The sequence below is a fragment of the Enhydra lutris genome, unplaced genomic scaffold (assembly GCF_002288905.1).
Source record: "Enhydra lutris kenyoni isolate GAN:26980312 unplaced genomic scaffold, ASM228890v2 scaffoldscaffold45, whole genome shotgun sequence".
NCBI classification, from domain to species: domain Eukaryota; kingdom Metazoa; phylum Chordata; class Mammalia; order Carnivora; family Mustelidae; genus Enhydra; species Enhydra lutris.
Window position 1 is genome coordinate 13397668 of NW_019154129.1, and position 17234 is coordinate 13414901.

The window sequence follows — 17234 nt, forward strand, 5'->3', positions numbered from 1 at the left end:
AAGTTCGCGCGGGGCTCGCCGGGAAACGACAAGGCGCATGCGCCGTAAGAAGCACTCGAACTACACGCCCCAGAAAGCCCTTCGCCCATTGAGTCCGCCTTCTTCCTGACGGATAGCCAATGAACGGGGAGAATTCCCAGAGTTGGCCAATCAGGAGGTAGCAGCGCCCACCTATGTCCCCGAGCTGAGGTCAGCTTCTAAACTCGTATTTTCCTATTTCTCTACCCTCCCCCGGTCGGTGAAAGGAGAAAAGGGAAAGCCATGGCTGGTCTGGTGGGCCGAGAAGGCATCTGGCCCAGCCACGAGTTGAATGCGCGTGGCTCGGCTCCGGGGTACTCCTCTCCAGCCTCTTGGGTCCCGTCCTCGCCGAAGTCGTTAGCCGCGCCTAGCGGGGCGTGGAGCTTCTTGGGAAATGCAGTCCCGCGAGGGACGCGGAGCCTCCTGCGGCGATCTTCGCACCCGAGCCTCGGCGGGGGTGTTGTGGCAGTACGCCACACGCGGTCACCCTGATCCCAGGGAGCCCCCCGGTCTCCCACCAGCAGCTTCGTCTGCGGGGCGGTGGGGGAGCTCTGGGTTCTCCTTCCCATGCATTTGTACCTGCTCCCACACTCTTACTTCTCTACCTGGAGATCTAAGGCTGTATTTCTATATAAGGCTATCTTATTTATACCTATCTATATATAGATATATATGAGGCTATATATATCTGTATTTCCTGAAATATAAAGCGGTGTCTTTTGATTTGATTATGCAAGTATTGCATGCCTAGTGTAGAAAAAATTAAGTACGGAAAATTATAAAGCTATCTGTATCCACAAACTAGCACCCTCGATGTGCTCAAATGTCGCTCCCTCCAACTGGCTTTCCCTAAGCCTATTTGAACAGCCTCCCGCCATGCTTCTGCCCTACCTTATTTTTCTCTTTTATCACTCCCTGACATACTTGTGTAATATCTGTCCCCCAATACTGGGCTATAAACTCCGTGAGGTCAGCGTTTTCACTGCCCTACTCCTAGCATCTGGATTTGTGCCTGGCACAGTATTTGCTGACTAACTGAAGGCAACAATAACTGGAGGTAAAAATATATTCCTATTAAGGCCATTCAAAAGTGAGCATTATTAATATTTTAGTCTGTTTTTACACTTCTACCTCTATGAATATTTCTAGTGTAATTTTGGAATAATTCTATGGTAAGTAATGTTTTGTTGACACAAAAGTCTATCAAGGATATCTCTATGGCTCCTGGGTCTCCCTTCAGTCAGATCATGATCCCAGAGTCCTGGAATTGAGCCCTATGTTGGGCTATCTGCACAGCGGGGAGTCTGCTTCTTCCTCTGCCTCTGCCTGCCACTCCCCCTGCTTGTGCTCTCTTTGCCAAATAAAATGTTTTTTATTTACTGCAAGGGGAGCAGTAGAGGAAGAGGGAGAAGCAGGGTCCCCACTGAGCAGGGAGCCCAATGCAGGGCTCAATTCCAGGACCCCGGGCTCATGACCTGAACTGAAGGCAGACGCTAACCATCTGAGCCACCCAGGAGCCCCAATAAATAAAATAAAAATGGTATCTTTCTGTATCAGCATGTACAAATAAAATGCAACTGTTTTGCAGGCTGCATAGTATTCCATAGTATCGACGTTCCAAATTTTATTTTATTATTATTATTTTTTTGAAGACTAGGGACGCCTGGGTGGCTCAGTTGGTTGAGCCGCTGCCTTTGGCTCAGGTCATGATCCCAGCGTCCTGGTATCGAGTCCCGCATCGGGCTCCTTGCTCTGCGGGGAGCCTGCTTCTTCCTCTGCCACTCTGTCTGCCTGTGCTCTCTCTCTCTCTCTCTCTCTCTCTCTGACAAATAAATAAAATCTTTTTTTTTAAGAAGACTTTATTTACTTGTCAGAGAGAGAGTGAACAAGCAGACAGAGTGGCAGGAAGAGGCAGAGAGATCCGCGCTCCCGGCTGAGCAAGGAGCCCAATTTAGGACTCAAGCCCAAGAGCCTAGGATCATGACCTGAGCCAAAGGTAGCTGCTTAACTGAGTCACCCAGGCGTCCCCCAAATTTTATTTAAAGTTCCTTACTCTGGGTCATTTCCAGTTTCCTGTATTTGCAAGTCATTTATACAAACACCCACCTTCCAGCATCTGCTTTAACAATTTGCTGGAGGGCGTGAGTCAAGACGGTTCCGAGACCACTGCTGAAGTGGATGCTCCTACGCTCCCTCTGCTGGTCCCCTGGAAAACTGCACTGAAAAAAAGGAACTTGAAAGTCCCTTTTTAACGAGGTCTGGACTTAGAGCGTTCTTCTGTCGCCCTCTATTGGCAAAGGCTAACATCAAGTTGGCTGGCAAACGAGAAAGGCTTTAGTACCACAAAGCGGGAAAAATGTGTGTATTGTGGGCTGAGAAATAATAAATTAATAACTGGCACACTTACCATATATTTTATTGGCCAGTGCCAGTAAATGACAAGTTATTTGCATTCAATTACATGGAAACTGACCACCCAATAGTACTTCTTTTCTTTAGTTTTTTGTTTTTTTTTTCCCCTGAAAGTATTTATTTTTCTAGCTAGGAAATATAATCTATAAATAATGAAAAAGTCTAATTTTTCTTTCTGGAAAATTTATATTCATTTCCAGAATTTATACTCATTATTTTCTTAGTACAGAATTCTCTAAACAGTGTAAAAAATTGAGGACAACAGGCATCACTCTCTTGCTTCATGAAGATACTTTTAATGATTTACAATTACTCATTGTGTCTCTGATATATATCCATGCTCATATTAAGGAGCATTTATTCTCCTTTATTCTCATTTATTGCAGCAAAAGAACTACTAGCTGTTCCCTAATATCACTTTTATCCTATAGTAAGAATTTTTCAACGGGCACATAGCCATTCAGAATAAGGAGTAGGGGTGCCTGGGTGGCTTAGTCGGTTAAACTGTCTGCCGTTGACTCAGGTCGTGATCTCGGGGGTCCTGGGATCGAGCCCCATGTAGTGCTTCCCACTCAGCAGGAAGTCTGCTTCTCCCTCTCCCCTGCCCCTCCCTACCCCAGCTTGTTCTTTCTCTCAAATAAAGTCTTTAAAAGAAAAAAAAAAAAAAGAATACGGATTTCCCAGCCTCTCCTGCAGCTAAGCATGGCCATGTAATTAAATTGAAGGTGATGAAATGTGAGCAGACGTGATATATGTATTTTACTAGAAAGGGATGGGTCCTGTCTTCCTATTCTCTTTTTCCCAGGTGCTAATAGGAATTTGGACATAGTGGTGTGGACCATGCAGACTTAAGTAATACCCAGAGGTATCGAAGCAGTAAGACAGAAAGTGCCTGGACTCCTGATGATTGTGGAGCCACAGAACTAGGCCTGGGTTTATACCCAGGCAGTGACGTGAGAAAGAAATAGATACCATGTTTAAACTTCTGCTGTACTGAACATCTATTACAACCAGAGTGTATACCCTAATGAGATTACTGCCTAGTAAGAGGGGTTTTTTTGTTTTTTGTTTTTTTCATTAAAAATAGAATACAGCGGTGCCTGGGTGGCTCAGTGGGTTGGGCCTTTGCCTTTGGCTCAGGTCATGATCCCAGGATCCTTGGATGGAGCTCTGAGTCAGCCTCCCAGCTAAGCAGGAAGTCTACTTCTCCCCCTCACTTTGTCCTCCACCCCCCCACACACAGTGTGCTCTCTCTCAAATGAATAAACGCAATTTTGATAAAAATAAAGCAAAAAAAGAACATAAGGAGCACTGCATGGGCTCAGTCAGTTGAGTGACCAATTCTTGGTTTTGGCTCTGGTCCTGATCATAGCATTGTGAAATCAGCACAGCATCGGTCTCCGTGCTTGGCATGGAGTCTGCTTGGGATTCTCTGTCTCCCTCTGCCCCTTCCACTTGTGCTCACTCTTTCTCTCTCTTAAATAAATAAGCTTTAAGGGGTGCCTGGGTGGCTCAGTGGGTTAAAGCCTCTGCTTTCGGCTCAGGTCATGATCCCAGGGTCCTGGGATAGAGCCCCACATCGGGCTCTCTGCTCACAGGGAGCCTGCTTCCCCCTCTCTCTCTGCCTGCCTTTCTGCCTACTTGTGATCTCTCTCTGTCAAATAAATAAATAAAATCTTTTAAAAAATAAAATAAATAAGCTTTAAAATATAGAGCATAGGGGCGCCTGGGTGACTCAGTCGTTAAGTGTCTGCCTTCAGCTCAGGTCATGATTCCAGGATCCTGGGACTGAGCCCCACATTGGGCTTCCTGCTTGGTGGGAAGCCTGCTTCTCCCTCTCCCACTCCCTCTGCTTGTGTTCCCTCTCTCGCTGTGTCTCTCTCTGTCAAATAAATAAATAAAATCTTTTAAAAAACAGAACATAAAAGTAATTATTTTTATAATTTCTCTCGTGGGATATTAGATATTCAGAATTTCCTTGTCATCCTGACTACACTTTGGTAGTTTCACTTTTCTAGGAAATCATCCCTTTCATCTACAACTTCAGACTTATTGAGATAAAGTTGTACATAGTATTCCCATTTGGTTTACATTTAAAAAACCAGCATGTATGAAAATCCTACTCCTTGTTTTGGGATTATGAGATAGCATTTGAATGGTGGTGCAGCAGCAGGCTAGGAAGAGCCAGGGTCCCTGTTGACTTTGTGGGTTCGGGCTGCCACACCAGTTCCACCACAAGCTGCCTAGCTCTCTAATATTTGTAGTGGAACTGAATCCTGATTCACTGCCTCACAGGGTTGCTATAAGGATTATGTAAACGAGCCCAGCACTAACTCTTACACGCAGGAAAAGCTCAGTAGTGAGTGCTTAGTCCCAGGGAGCAAGGCATCGCCAGGAACCGGTCACAGGGACATGCCCACAGGAGCATATGGTATAGGAGAGGTGGTGGGATTTAGGCCCTCCAGGCACTTTTTCCACTTTCCCCTGAACATCTGAGCCCAACTTGTTCTGGTCAGTGGCCGGTTGGATGGTAGTATTAATCTTCATGATTGGCCTGGAACTTTCTTAGCTGAAAACAGAAAAACTGGGGTCCTCTAGGAGGTGACAGAGGTGCAGGCCACGGAGTGCTGTCTTTGCAACCCAGGCAAGAAAACCTGACGGCCACACATCACAGGCTGGCAAAGGATCACGAAGATGAGGAAGGCTGGATCATCTTCATAACCTCCCTTTCTCCACCCTCTGCCCTATACCAAGGAGAAACCTCAGACCACAGCCCCTGGCAAGTCTCACCTTCTAGCACCTTCGGAGCCCCTGCCTGCCTCCTGCAGGCACCTCTCACCTTCCCTCCCACCCACCAGAGGTGTCATGTCAACTCCCGGTATATCAATTTCTTCCTCATGGCAGGGCCTTTATTCATTCTGCTCCCCTTGCTTGGAAGGTTCTGCCCCCAAATCCTTGTAAAACAGTTTTTTTGTCATTCTCCAAGTCGCAGCTGAAATGTTCCCGCCTCGAAGCGGCCCGCTCTGAGAGTCCGTTTCTATCACCCTCCATCGCTTCGCCCGTTCCTTCCTTTCTGGCGTTTTTCTCTACTTGAAAACAACGTGTGTCACTTATCTGCTTATCAGTCTCCCTCACCGGACCAGAAGCTCCTAGGGCAAGGACCTCGTCTGGCTTTGTCATCGCGTATTCCTCAACGTTTGGCAAAGAACCTGGAAGGCAGGCATTCATGTGATAAACGGATGAGTGAAAGCAGCAAAGCCCCACTTCACGTCCCGCCGCCCTTCACCTGCCTCCGCACGCCCCCAGGGCCACCCCCACTCCCCTCGCACTGGCCACCTCCGTTTCCCCAGCTCCTCACCCCTCCAAGAGGACCGCGGTCTCCCTCCCGGCTCTCCCCAGCACCACTGCCGGGCCCTGCTCCGGGGCTCGGAAGGTGCTAGAACGCCGGCGGGAGGTGTCCGCGCGCCCGCCGAGCTCCAGCGCGGCGGCCACAGAGGGCTGCGGGGATCCGGCTCCCGGAGTTCCCAGCCAGCAACCAGACGCCAGTGGGGGCAGCTCGAAACCGGAAGCGGCTCTGGCCGCGGTCCCCCTACCCCCGCCCCTCGCTCGAGTCCCCTCTAGGACCGCAGGAGGCTCGGCATCTCGGTGGTAGGCCCAGGGCAGGCTGCGAAGGCTTAGGGGGTTGGCGGAGTCAGGAGTCCGCCCCGCGTCGTTGGTCCCTTCGGCAACTGCCACCGGGCAGAAGGGAAATCGCACAGCGCCAAAGCGGAGATTTTCGGATGTTGCCGGGCAACCGTGCCGCTTGGGAAGTGACGGGGAGAAAAAGGGTCGTGACTGGAAGTTTCTGCTGGACCCCTCCCCCTTTCCGCCCCGCCCCCTGATTGGCTAAGGGAGGAGCTGGCGGGGCGGGGCCTCCCGGAAAACTTTCCGTCTCTTTGCGAGGCCCCTCAGGGAGGATGGTCCTCTTACGAGCCCCTCTCCAGCATCACCACCTGGCTTCCCCGCGGAGTCACCCAAGTGCGGGAGACGCCCCCGGGCCGGGGAGGGCAGCAGGCCCAGCTGGGCCCTCAGCCGCTGCAGCAAGGACCCGGGCGGTGCCTTGGGCCGCACAGGGAGCGGGTGGGCAGCCCGCGGGGGATATTCTGCGCCTCCTCCCTCGCCCTCGCCCTCCCTCGGACTGCGAAGACTTAGGTGAAGCCTGAGCAGCCAGGTGGGGCCTTCCAAGGCTGAAGCTGGGAGGTCCGGTGTGAGCAGAAGCCGGGAAGAAGAAGGCCAGCGACACCAAGACCCTTCCCTGGCGTCCACCCAGAAGTCAGCTACCTCTCCATCACCCCCCAAGTCACGAACACCCTTCGGCCTCACACTCTAGGCCCTTGCACGACATCTCCACTACCTCCTCTGTCTTAATGGATCTTGCCAAATGTTTCCTAAATTGCCAAGTTCCATTCATAAAATGTTCTCTCCAGCTCTATCCCAGAATGGTCGCCTCTGAGTGGGTCTCTAGGGAGATGTGGACTGAGACCCCCGGGGCCCTTGGAATCTCGTTCCTCTCCACGGTGCTGTGAAAAGAGGAAACGGTTTCTCCAGGTCTCTGAGTTCCTCAGAGGCCAGAGTGGTCTTTAAACGATCTCCTGGCTCACTCCACAGACCTGAATGGCTCAAGTCCTGGCCATAAAAGCCCAAGGAACGGGGCACCTGGGTGGCTCAGTGGGTTAAGCCTCTCCCTTTGGCTCAGGTCATGATCCCAGGGTCCTGGGATTGAGCCCTGCATCGGGCTCTCTGCTCAAAAGGGCGCCTGCTTCCTCCCTGTCTGCCTCTCTGCCTACTTGTGATCTCTCTCCTTCTGTCAAATAAATAAATAAAATCTTAAAAAAAAAAAAAAAAAAAGCCCAAGGAAGCAAATGCATACCCACTGTGCAAATAAGCTAGTACCAAGTTTAGTAAGTGTCCTTTCTGCCTCTTTTCATCAGAAACCAAGCTTCTGGAAGCAGCATGCCTGCTTTAGGTGAACAAGTCCCCCTCAGCCCCTTGCACTAAGCCAAGCTGAGAAATTCCCTTTGAGTGACCAGAGAGCCATGAAGACAAGCTGAAGGGAGGAAATAGCTTTCTTTCTCATGTCTTCAAGAGACATCTAATTCGACCAGTCCAGCCAGCGACCCAGCCCTAGATCTCACTAAGACCTCTCAGGCACAACCAAGTTCTGCATGGGTTCCCACTAGTCAGCAGCTTCCTGGCATCTGGCTGATGGCCTGCTCTCCGACTTGCCAACTTCGGCTGAGTACAGCACCCCTGAAGGTCGAATCAACAATCTGTCTTACCCTTTTTGGACCACCCCACCTCATAACATGCACTAGACAGCCAGTAGCTGTTGCGTGGAAACGGGGGGTATTCTTTACACAATGAAATCCCTGGACGTAAACCCTATCTTGCAGCTCTCTGGTTGTTGGCTAAGTTACTGGAGCTCTCTCTCGGCTGTTTCCTCATCTATAAGACTAGGACAGAGTCCACTTCTCAGAGTTGTGGAGACTAAAAGTGACATACACATGGCACTTGGCCCCTCAACTAGCAGTTATGACTATCATCAGTCCCCTTTCCTGCTCAGGAAAGGGCTGCAGCCACCCTGCCGGCCCCGTGACCCAGGCAGGCAGGTGGAGGCTCAATGGCCTCCCACATGCGGGTGTCCTCAAGCTCAGTCGGTGTCAGAACCAAATGTCATCTTGGGAGCCAACCTGCAAATCCTGGGTAATAAGCAGATTGAGCCCATTCCTCCCCAGGAAAAAAAAGGGAGAGAGAAGAGGAAACAGAAGTACAGAGATCAAAAAGCAGAAGGCCAAGAGTAAAAGAGCCAGACAGGGGCAGGTAGGGCAAATCATAAAGCACATGTACAAAGAGGCCAAGGAGGTGAAAAGTAGCAGAGAGAGCTGGGAGCAGCATCAGAAGGCACCAAGGAGGGACAGTGGTCCCTGGCAAAGGGAGGAATCCTCACTGAATTACAGCTGGGCCCCAGTAGAAATGCATGGAAAATGTCCAGTCACAAAACAGGCGTCCAGTGCCTGAGACAGGAGACAGGGAGGGCGGCAGAGCATGAGTTCCCAGCTGGCTCAGGTCTGCTCCAGCTCCCAAACCGAAGAGCAGAGAGAGGGTGCTGGGCTCAGTGGGCCATGCCCCTGGGACAAGAGTGATGGCAGCAACGGCAGCAGACCACCCCTCCACGCAGATCCACGGTCTCACAACTGGCTGGCTGGCTTCAGGTTTGGAAACCTCTCTGTGCCCAGAAGCCTTTGCTCGTTGACTTCGGCTCCGGGTGCTCTGGACTGGCCCTAAGTCCGGTCAAGGCCGGGAAGAAGAGTACCCAAGCCCCCACGACAATGACTCAGGGATGCCTCAGCCACGCTCACCACCAGGGCCCCACGAGACCGAGCACAAGCGGTGGGTGGAATTCCAAGGCCTTTAATTCATAGCCAGCGTGCCCGCGCCTCGCCCTAGCTCCTGTGTTGCCATGCCCCACCCCATGCCAGCACCCCCCACTCCCTTCCCACAACCCCTCTCACGCTGCCCTTGAGCATTCCCCTCCCCCCTCCACCTCCTAAGTGGGAGCAGGCGGGGGTGCGGCCAGAGCCCCCGCCGCCCCCAGCATCAGCATGGCCAGGGCCTTGGGCCCCGTCGTGTGGATCTTCTCGTGCCGGTGCAGGTTGGAGCGGCGGCTGAAGCTCTTGCCACAGAGGGGGCAGGAGTAGGGCCGGACGCCGCGGTGGGTGCGCTGGTGGGCAGTGAGGTGGGAGCTGTGGCTGAAGCTCTTGCCACAGTCGAGGCAGTGGTAGGGCTTCTCGCCCGTGTGCGTGCGGTTGTGCGCGATGAGGTTGGAGCGCTGGCTGAAGCACTTGCCGCACTCGGGGCACGGGTAGGGCTTGACCCCGGTGTGCGTGCGCTGGTGGGTGACCAGGGCCGAGCTCTGCGTGAAGCACTTGCTGCAGACGGGGCACTTGTGGGGCTTGGCGCCTGTGTGCGTGCCCTGGTGGGTGACCAGGTCCGAGCGGCGGGTGAAGCGCTTGGCGCAACGGTCGCACACGTAGGGCTTCTCGCCCGTGTGGATGCGCTGATGCTGGATCAGCGTCGAGTGGTGGCTGAAGCTCTTCCAGCAGGAGGGGCAGGTGTAGGGCTTCTCGCCCGTGTGGATGATCTGGTGCTGGATGAGGTGCGAGCTGCGGCCGAAGCGCTTGCCGCAGTCTGTGCAGGTGTAGGGCTTCTCGCCCGTGTGCGTGCGCCGGTGGGTCACCAGGTGCGAGTGCCAGCTGAAGGCCTTGCCGCACTGCTCGCACTTGTACGTCTTCTTGCCAGCGTCACCGTCGGGGACCAGGCCCTCCTCACCACTCTCAGGGGGGCCCACCCGCCCCTCTCTGGCTTTCTCTGCGAGGCTGGCATTGGGTGGCGCCAGTTTTGCCGGCATCTCCTGCAGGGGACCCGGCTGCCCACCGTCTCTGGCTGGCCCTGAGCTCTGGCCACTGCCAGCTTGCTGCCCGCACGGCAAGACGTCTCCCGGGGCTCTCCCCACCCTGCTTCTGGAAGCCTTCGCATCCCCCAGGGCTGCCAGGGATGGGGCTGGCTCCTCCTTGCCCGCCTCAATGGCTCCTGGAGAAAGAGTTTCCATCAAGACAGAAAGACTTCTGTGAGGGACCCAGGGGAATTCAGGAAAGGAAGGTAAGAGCGAGGACCCTGGAAGGAAAAGCCACCACCCCGGCAGAGGACAGGACGCTGGCAGCCCTATCCCTGGCATGGGTCTGCACCCCAGGCAACAGACAGCCCACGCGGACAAGGGGCACCTGGGAGTGATCGCAAGGAGCCCACAGCCCCATGCCACAGCGCCTGCCCACCTGTCACCTCTGCACACACCTGCCTTCTCCTTGTCGTCTCCCATCTGCTGGCATGAGCTCGAGGCCTCACCCTTGCCCTGTCCCTGGGAGCCCCAGAGAGGTCTGCTGAAGGGAAATCCTGCTGAAAGAGATGCTGTGCTCAGTTGTGGAACCCCCAGGCCACACAGCAGGAGACAACCCCCCCAAACAAAGAGGCAGAAATGGGGAGGCAGCTCTGCAAACATGGAGTAGAAAGACACAAGCTAAATTTAAAAAAAGAAAAGAAAAGAAAGACACAAGCTGAAAACTCGCGTGGGGTCCGGAGTCCAACCCTCGGTAGGCAGCACACTGTAGGGGAACTGCCTGACTTACTCTCCTCAGGGCTGAGGTGGGCTCCACCTCATTTCCCTGAATGAGCCCCAGAAGCAAAAGGAGAGGGGCCAGGTGAGGTAAGCTGCTGATAACCCCCTTTGTCACACAGGCCCCCAGCTGCCGGCCCAGCAATGTCTCCAGGCCCGAAGCTCTCTAGACCAGGGGCAAGAAGGGCTCCTGGGGGAGGGACAGTGGTGGACCGAAGCCCAGGGGGAGGGCCCGGGAGAAGAGGCCAGGGGTGCCGACAGCCCAGAAGTCAGGGACCAGCAGCCCCCTGGCCAAGTCCCCGGGGGGCAAGGGCCTGGGGCTTCTGGTCAAGTCAGAGAGCAGAGGGGCCAGCCTCCACACCCCTATCCACACTGTGCAGGAAGAGAGCAGTGTGTGGGACCCACTCCCGGGTTTCAGGCACTTGTGAGGCTGGCCGTGGGGCTGCAGATGGGTGCTGAGTTCCCTCTGATCTCCCAGGACTTGCCTGGGCCTGCCGCTCCGGGCCGTAAGGAGTGCTACGATGGGCGGTGAGCAAAGCCAAGATAATTAAAGGCGTGAGCTGCCCTGACTCTGAAGCCTACCGCCAAGGTCGGGGTGGAACCACCAGGCCCCTGGCTCCCCTAGACCAGCAAGTGTGCCCCTGGTAGGTACTGACAGACAGACAGACTGGACAGATGACTGAATGGCAATGAAGGAATGAGCACCAGAAGCTCCCCTCAATTCTGCCAACAAAAACAGGGTCTGAAATGGAGGAGTTGGGGTGCTGGGACTTGATATACCATGAGAAACAATGAGGGACCCAAGGCCCCTCTGAAGACAGGACAGGCCCCTCGGGCTGGATGTGACAGCTCAGGGTCTGGGGGCCTGGAGAGATGAACTGGCACCAGGACCCCCCCTCCCCCCGGCAGAAAGCCCCGATAGGCAGCCAAGCTCTCCATACACACACCTCTCAGGTGGGGCTTGGAGGAGCAGGACGGTGGCAGGAGCAGCCCAACACCGCAGAAGGACCAGGCAGCAGAAGCTCAAGGCCGGCACTGCCCGGTGCAGCGGCCGCTCACCACAAGGGGCTACGGCAATTCAAACTCGACCGGTTAAAAGGAAATCAAGGATCAGCCCAGGCGCTCCTGCCACATTTCCGGTGATGAGCAGCCACATGTGGCTCGTGGTCTCCAGGTCAGCACGGAGCACGTGTCTTTCACCAGGGAGAACAGAGCAGCCCATGTGGATGCTGAGAAGCTTAAGCCCGAGGTGGGGGGAAGAGGGGGTGGCAGGATGGCCCCACCTCTGGCATCGGGCCTCAGAAGTGGCCACCCCAGCACAAGCTCGGGCCCTTACCCAGGGACAGTCCGTTCCTCTTCTGCAGGACGTCCCTGTAGAAGCTTTGCTGGGCGTGGTCCAGCCGACCCCACTCCTCCCTGGAGAGGTACAGAGCCACATCCTCAAAAGTCACCGGCATCTGCAACACAAAATGCCCACTCTCCAGGGCATGCCGGGACACCATGGGGGTGGGGGGAAAATGGCTCCAAGATGAGGGCGGCCCCCGCCCCCGGCCCCCAGCCCACTGCCCCAAGCAAGGCCTGTGCTAGCATCTGATGGTGAAGCAGGACAGCTGCCCAAGGGGGGCTTTTTTTTTTTTCGGTGGGGGAGGGGTGTAAAAAACAAAGCAGTTGTGTACCACAGACAATAAGACACAAAGAAAAGGCCCTTTCTGGCACCACAGCCAAAGCTCAGGATGTCCAGGTACGCCCGTCCTCCAGCCCCCAGATCCAGACAACAAGGCCCCATCTGAGACGCCACTCCTTCATGTCCTTGTGCTCTCCGTCCAGCCGTGCACCTGATCAGGGACACTGACCTGGGACCAGGCGGTGAGCAGCGCCGCAGCCATCTGGCGGTCTCTGGTCCGCCCCTCGCGAGTGAGCACGGGGATCTGGGGGGAGGGGAGGGCTGAGAGAGCAGAGAGGTCCTCAGGGCGGCCACCTCACCCTGCTGGGCCCCACTGCTGCCCCTGAGCAGACCCCAGGGGACACCACAGCTGCCTCCAAATCCACCCCAACCCGACCCAAGAAGAGGGTCAGCAGGCTCTGAGGCAGTGCAGGAGCGGCCTCTGAGGGGCAGGTGGGCAGACATCCGGGCATCTCCATGGCAGGAGAGCTCATGCCCTGCCGCCTTGTGCTATGAGCCTCCACCTCCCCCCACAGCTGCCACCCACAAAGAGCCTCCCTCCACATCCTTCTCCATTCCTGTCCTCACCTCCACCAGGCAGGAAAAGAGCCTTCTCCTTAGAGCCCTGGCTTAGGGACACCCAGCTTGGCGTTCCCAGAGCCCCATCCCCCTGCCATGCCCCCTCGGGGTGTGGTTCTTCTGGCTCCATCTTGATGTGCGGTGACTCCCGAGTGGCTCCCAAAGGCACCATCTCCTCCGACTCAGAAAGCATTTCTGGACAAGGATGCCCATGGCCTGGAACCTAGGAACGACAGTCCCCATCAGCACCTGGGCAGAGAACAGGAGACCCAGCCGAGCTCCGCACCTGAGGGTCCTGGCAGGGGCCACACACACCCAGATCCAAGGCATAGCCTGAAGAGCAGCCCTTGCTTCCTTCTGCTGGCCCTGGGGACCCACACATCTCTGGTTTACCGGCACAAGGCCGTGGCAGCCAGGGAACCAAGGAAGGCTCGAGGTCGGGCGAGGGGCAGATGCCTCTTCTTGGTTCCAGCCTCGTGCCTCCCACAGCAGCATGGCCTGTTCCTGTTTAACACTGAGGAAACCTAGTGCAGTGGATTGAGTGTGTCCCCCCAGATTTCATGTTGCTCGGAACTTCAGAACATGACCTTATTTGGAATAAAGTTCTTCGCTGATGTAATTAGTTAAGATCTTGAGAGGAAATCATCCCGCATTTAGACTGGGTCCTAAATCCAATGACTGGTGTTCTGATAAGAGGAAAAGACATGGAAACACAGAGAAAGCCACATATATATGGAGGCAGAGCTGGGGGACAGAAGCAGCGGGACACCTGGAGCAGCCAGACCCTGAGAGGCAGAAGGAGCCTCCTCCTCGAGGCTGGGAAGGGAGCCCCGCCAACACTGCGACCCCGGCCTCTCAAACTGAGGGAATAAATGCTGGTTGTTACACAGACACAGGACACTGTGATCCCGGCTCAGAGGTCAGACAACGGCCCAAGGTCAGAGAGCCCATTAGGGCTTGGCGGGAAGCGGAACTCAAGGGTAGTCGACTCACAAGTCAACGCCAGAGCCACCATTTCTTGGAGATGACAGGGAGGTATCGTGTAGCCTTGGGCCATTTCCAGCCTGACTCAATGTGGAGTTTTGGGCTTTGGAGAAAAAGGCCCAAGGGTACCACTAACTGTGCCAAGGCCTGGGCCCACCTCGGTCCGACAGAGGGAAAACCTCCCAGCTCACCCCTTCAGCACCACCCACCGCAATGGCACTTCCAGCATCCCCCCCACTTCACACCAGCCCCAGCTCCAGCCCCTGGGATGGGGAGGAAGAGCCTTTGGAGTCAGGCAACCAGGGCTCAAATCCAGGCCGGCCCCTCGTTAGCTGCTCAGCCCCGAGGAGGCACCACAAACCTCGAGAGTTTGGGGAAAGTCACTTCTTTTGCATTGGGAGGCACCCGGTGAGGCCTCACTGGCCTCCGCAGCGCAGGGACCGGCCAGGCTTCTCCCTGTGCCACCCCACCTCCGTCTATGTTAGGGTTTCAAAGAGAAAGACCCTCAGGCCAGGGAGCTACCTGGGCCAGGCAGCCTCCGAGACTCAGCTGCTCTGCCTCATGCACAGATTAACCCGTGAGAAAGAGCTGTGCACTCTGGAACATTCTGGATAAACACAGAGTGGAGCCAATAATTATTAGTACTCCTCTCCTGTGTGAGCTGACGGACTCCAACAGCGGCAGAGAACGTCAGGGACGCATGAGGCCCACTGGGTGTTACAAAGGCACCGTGGAAGCGAAAGCAAACAGTGCAGGGGCTCCTTTGTGCTTCTGTGGTACAAAAATGGAACAACCAATACAGACGGTCCCTGGCTTACAACGGCTCAACTTAACCAGTTTTCGACCTGACGACGGTACAAAAGGGATATCCATTCCACAGAAACCATACTTCGGATTTTGAATTTGTATCCTCTGCTGGGCTAGTGATCCACAGCTCGGTCGTCCCTGGGGACAGAGGCGGCAGGAGCCGAAGCTGCCGGTCAGCCACGCAGTCACGAGGGGAAATGACCCACAAACTGTGTTTCTCTTTCACTACAGTCATACTCACCACTTCATTATGGAAGAAGCTTTGCAGGAGGCGATTTTGCCTGACTATGGGTGATGTTACGTGTTTTGAGCACATCTGAGGGAGGGAGATTAGGCCATGATGCTCAGAAGGTTATTGTGTTAAAATACATTTTCAACTTCTGATACTTACAATGGGTTTATCGGGATGTAACCACGTCGCAAGTCAAGCAAGATCCACACTCGATTTGTATTTGAATCTACAACCCCTGGAAATGTGAGTTGAGGTGTTAAAGGTTTCTCTGACCTAGGTACTAGTTGCTGTGGATGTTTCTATTTTCTGTATTACATGAATTACCACCTCAGAGCCCCCCAACCGCCTGGAATAGCCTGTGGGAACAGCAGGCACATGACAGATGTTTTACAGATGACACACCTGGTTCCCAGAGGCAGGGGACTTGCCCAAGGTCACACACCTGGCCGCAGGTGACTCATGTTCCTTTGATTCCAAGCCCAATGGCCCTGGTTGTCCCCTGCCCCCACCGCCACCGCAGGTTATAATTACCCACGTGGGCAACAGGTACATGAAGGACTAGGTGCTTAGATCCAGACAGAGTGGAGATGGGGTCTAAAGCAGAAGGGAGGGTAAACTGAGGCTTCCCTGCGTGCTCTGGACACCGTTCAGAGAGGAACCCCACCAGGAGGATGCCCCATGCAGCCTCCTTGCTATTTCGTATGGCCTTTGGCCGAATGACAACTGAACTCACCAGGCAAAGCAGAGAAGCTTGGTGGCTGTCGATTCCACCTTTTCCACCTCCCATCACCCCCATCCACCAGCCCTGTACCCCGGTGAGCCTAACTCTTCCACTGGTCTAGATACCTTGCCTTGAAAGTCCACTCCTGCTCCCGGTCCTTCCAGGGCACGCGCATCCCTTACCCAGCACTCCATCCATACCTCTCGGGCTCTCTCCTTGTCCTGGGCAGACCGGGTGCCTCCGCCGTCTGCAGACATTTCTATCTCAGAGGTAGGAAGCACAGCTGAGTCGTTGGCCAACCCCTGCCAGCTCTGGCCAGGAGCCTGGAAGAGCAGGAAGAAGTCAGCCAGCGTCTCCCGGGCACCTCTGAAGCAGTGTGAAAATCCCCCAAGCAGGACCAGACCCCCCGTGGTCCCAATCAGAAATAAACCTTCCAGCTGCCTTCCAGTGACCTCACTCCCTAGGATGGGTTTTGGTCCCTAGCTTAACAGAATGCCACTCTGTATCGTCCCCTTTGTCACTTAAGCCAGAACTCTGCGTCTCTGAGCAGCCCAGTTGGGAAAGTCAGGGCTGACTCGGTGTGTCTCTCCTGCCATCAGGAGCCGAAAGGACTGCAGTGATCCTATAAACAGGTGCTGGGCGTGGCCACACCCGTCACAGCCAGCTCCGCGGGAGAATCAAGGCCCCACCGTCTCCCAGGCCCCGGACACACACACCCCACGCTTGACCTGATTCGCTCCTGGGATGCAGAAACTGAGCAGCCCGAAACTGCAACCACCCGCCAAGTCCATCCTCCTCACGGGCCTGGATGGACCATATCCTTCCCCTTCCCGAACCTGGGTCCAGGCCCCCTTTTCTCCCCACCAGCCTGAAGCCTTCCACCTCTGACCCCGTCCCCTCCTGCCCCCAGCTGACCACCCACAAGGATCTCGGGATCCAGGCACCCTCCCCGGCGCCCCTCTCACCCAGGCGGAGGCGGAGGGGGCACCTCAGGCGGTGGGGGGCCCCCCCTCCCCCGGGAAGGGAGACTCCACAGCCTGCAGCGGGCCGGGAGCCGGGTGGAGACTGGGATTAGGGACAACAGGAAGTCCCTCCCAGATCCCGTTCCCCATGCAGCTGCAGCCCTACAGGGTTCCTGGCTTCGAGGGTTCCGGGTCTGGGGTTCTGAGCGTGGCTGCACCTGATCTCAGCTGGGAGGTGAACCCTAAATCCTCACTGCCCGCTCACGATTGCTTTACCTGGCGTGCACTTGTGAAACCAGCAAAGCAGGGAGGCCAGAACGGGGAAATACATTCTGTGGAAGATTGTGACATTTGACGTTTCAAAGAAGGCACTGCAGCTGTTCTCACAGAAGGAAGGACACTCTCCTGGCGAGAGGGGCACGATGGTCCTCTTCGATACACAGGGTTTCTGGAGGTCTTGTGGTGTCTCCATGGAGATGTTCCCGGATTTCACCTAAGGCCCCAAGGCCAGTGAGCAGGTCCTCTGGGCTCTCCCTGAGACTGGCATGGAGTTCTGTCTCCGTCAGAGCAAACTTAGTAAACAGGCCTGGGAACCTACCCTCAGCCCCATGCCCCACACCCTGAGGCCCTACCCTCACCCCCGTGCC

General features: G+C 55.2%; 1 protein-coding gene and 1 long non-coding RNA gene across 4 annotated transcripts; both read right to left on the reverse strand.

Moving 5' to 3' along the window:
• Positions 1-5313: 5313 nt before the first annotated feature.
• Positions 5314-6027, reverse strand: LOC111156216. Its single transcript, XR_002641190.1, has 2 exons — positions 5789-6027; positions 5314-5639 (listed from the first exon to the last, which is right to left on the reverse strand). It is a non-coding gene; the product is annotated as an uncharacterized LOC111156216 (long non-coding RNA).
• Positions 6028-8871: 2844 nt separating this feature from the next.
• On the reverse strand, positions 8872-15897 carry LOC111156087 (zinc finger protein 205). Of its 3 annotated transcripts, XM_022516688.1 has the most exons (7): positions 15826-15876; positions 15064-15139; positions 12891-13104; positions 12493-12584; positions 11976-12096; positions 10321-10422; positions 8872-10059 (listed from the first exon to the last, which is right to left on the reverse strand). In XM_022516688.1, exons 3-7 carry the CDS (start codon positions 13072-13074, stop codon positions 9017-9019), a joined length of 1542 nt encoding a protein of 513 aa, XP_022372396.1. In that variant the 5' UTR covers positions 13075-13104; positions 15064-15139; positions 15826-15876; the 3' UTR covers positions 8872-9016. The 3 variants fall into 3 exon arrangements, with proteins under 3 accessions (XP_022372396.1, XP_022372394.1, XP_022372395.1); XM_022516686.1 differs by lacking the exon at positions 15064-15139 and having other exon boundaries at positions 15826-15897; XM_022516687.1 differs by lacking the exon at positions 15064-15139 and having other exon boundaries at positions 10309-10419; positions 15826-15882.
• Between the last annotated feature and the right edge of the window lie 1337 nt (positions 15898-17234).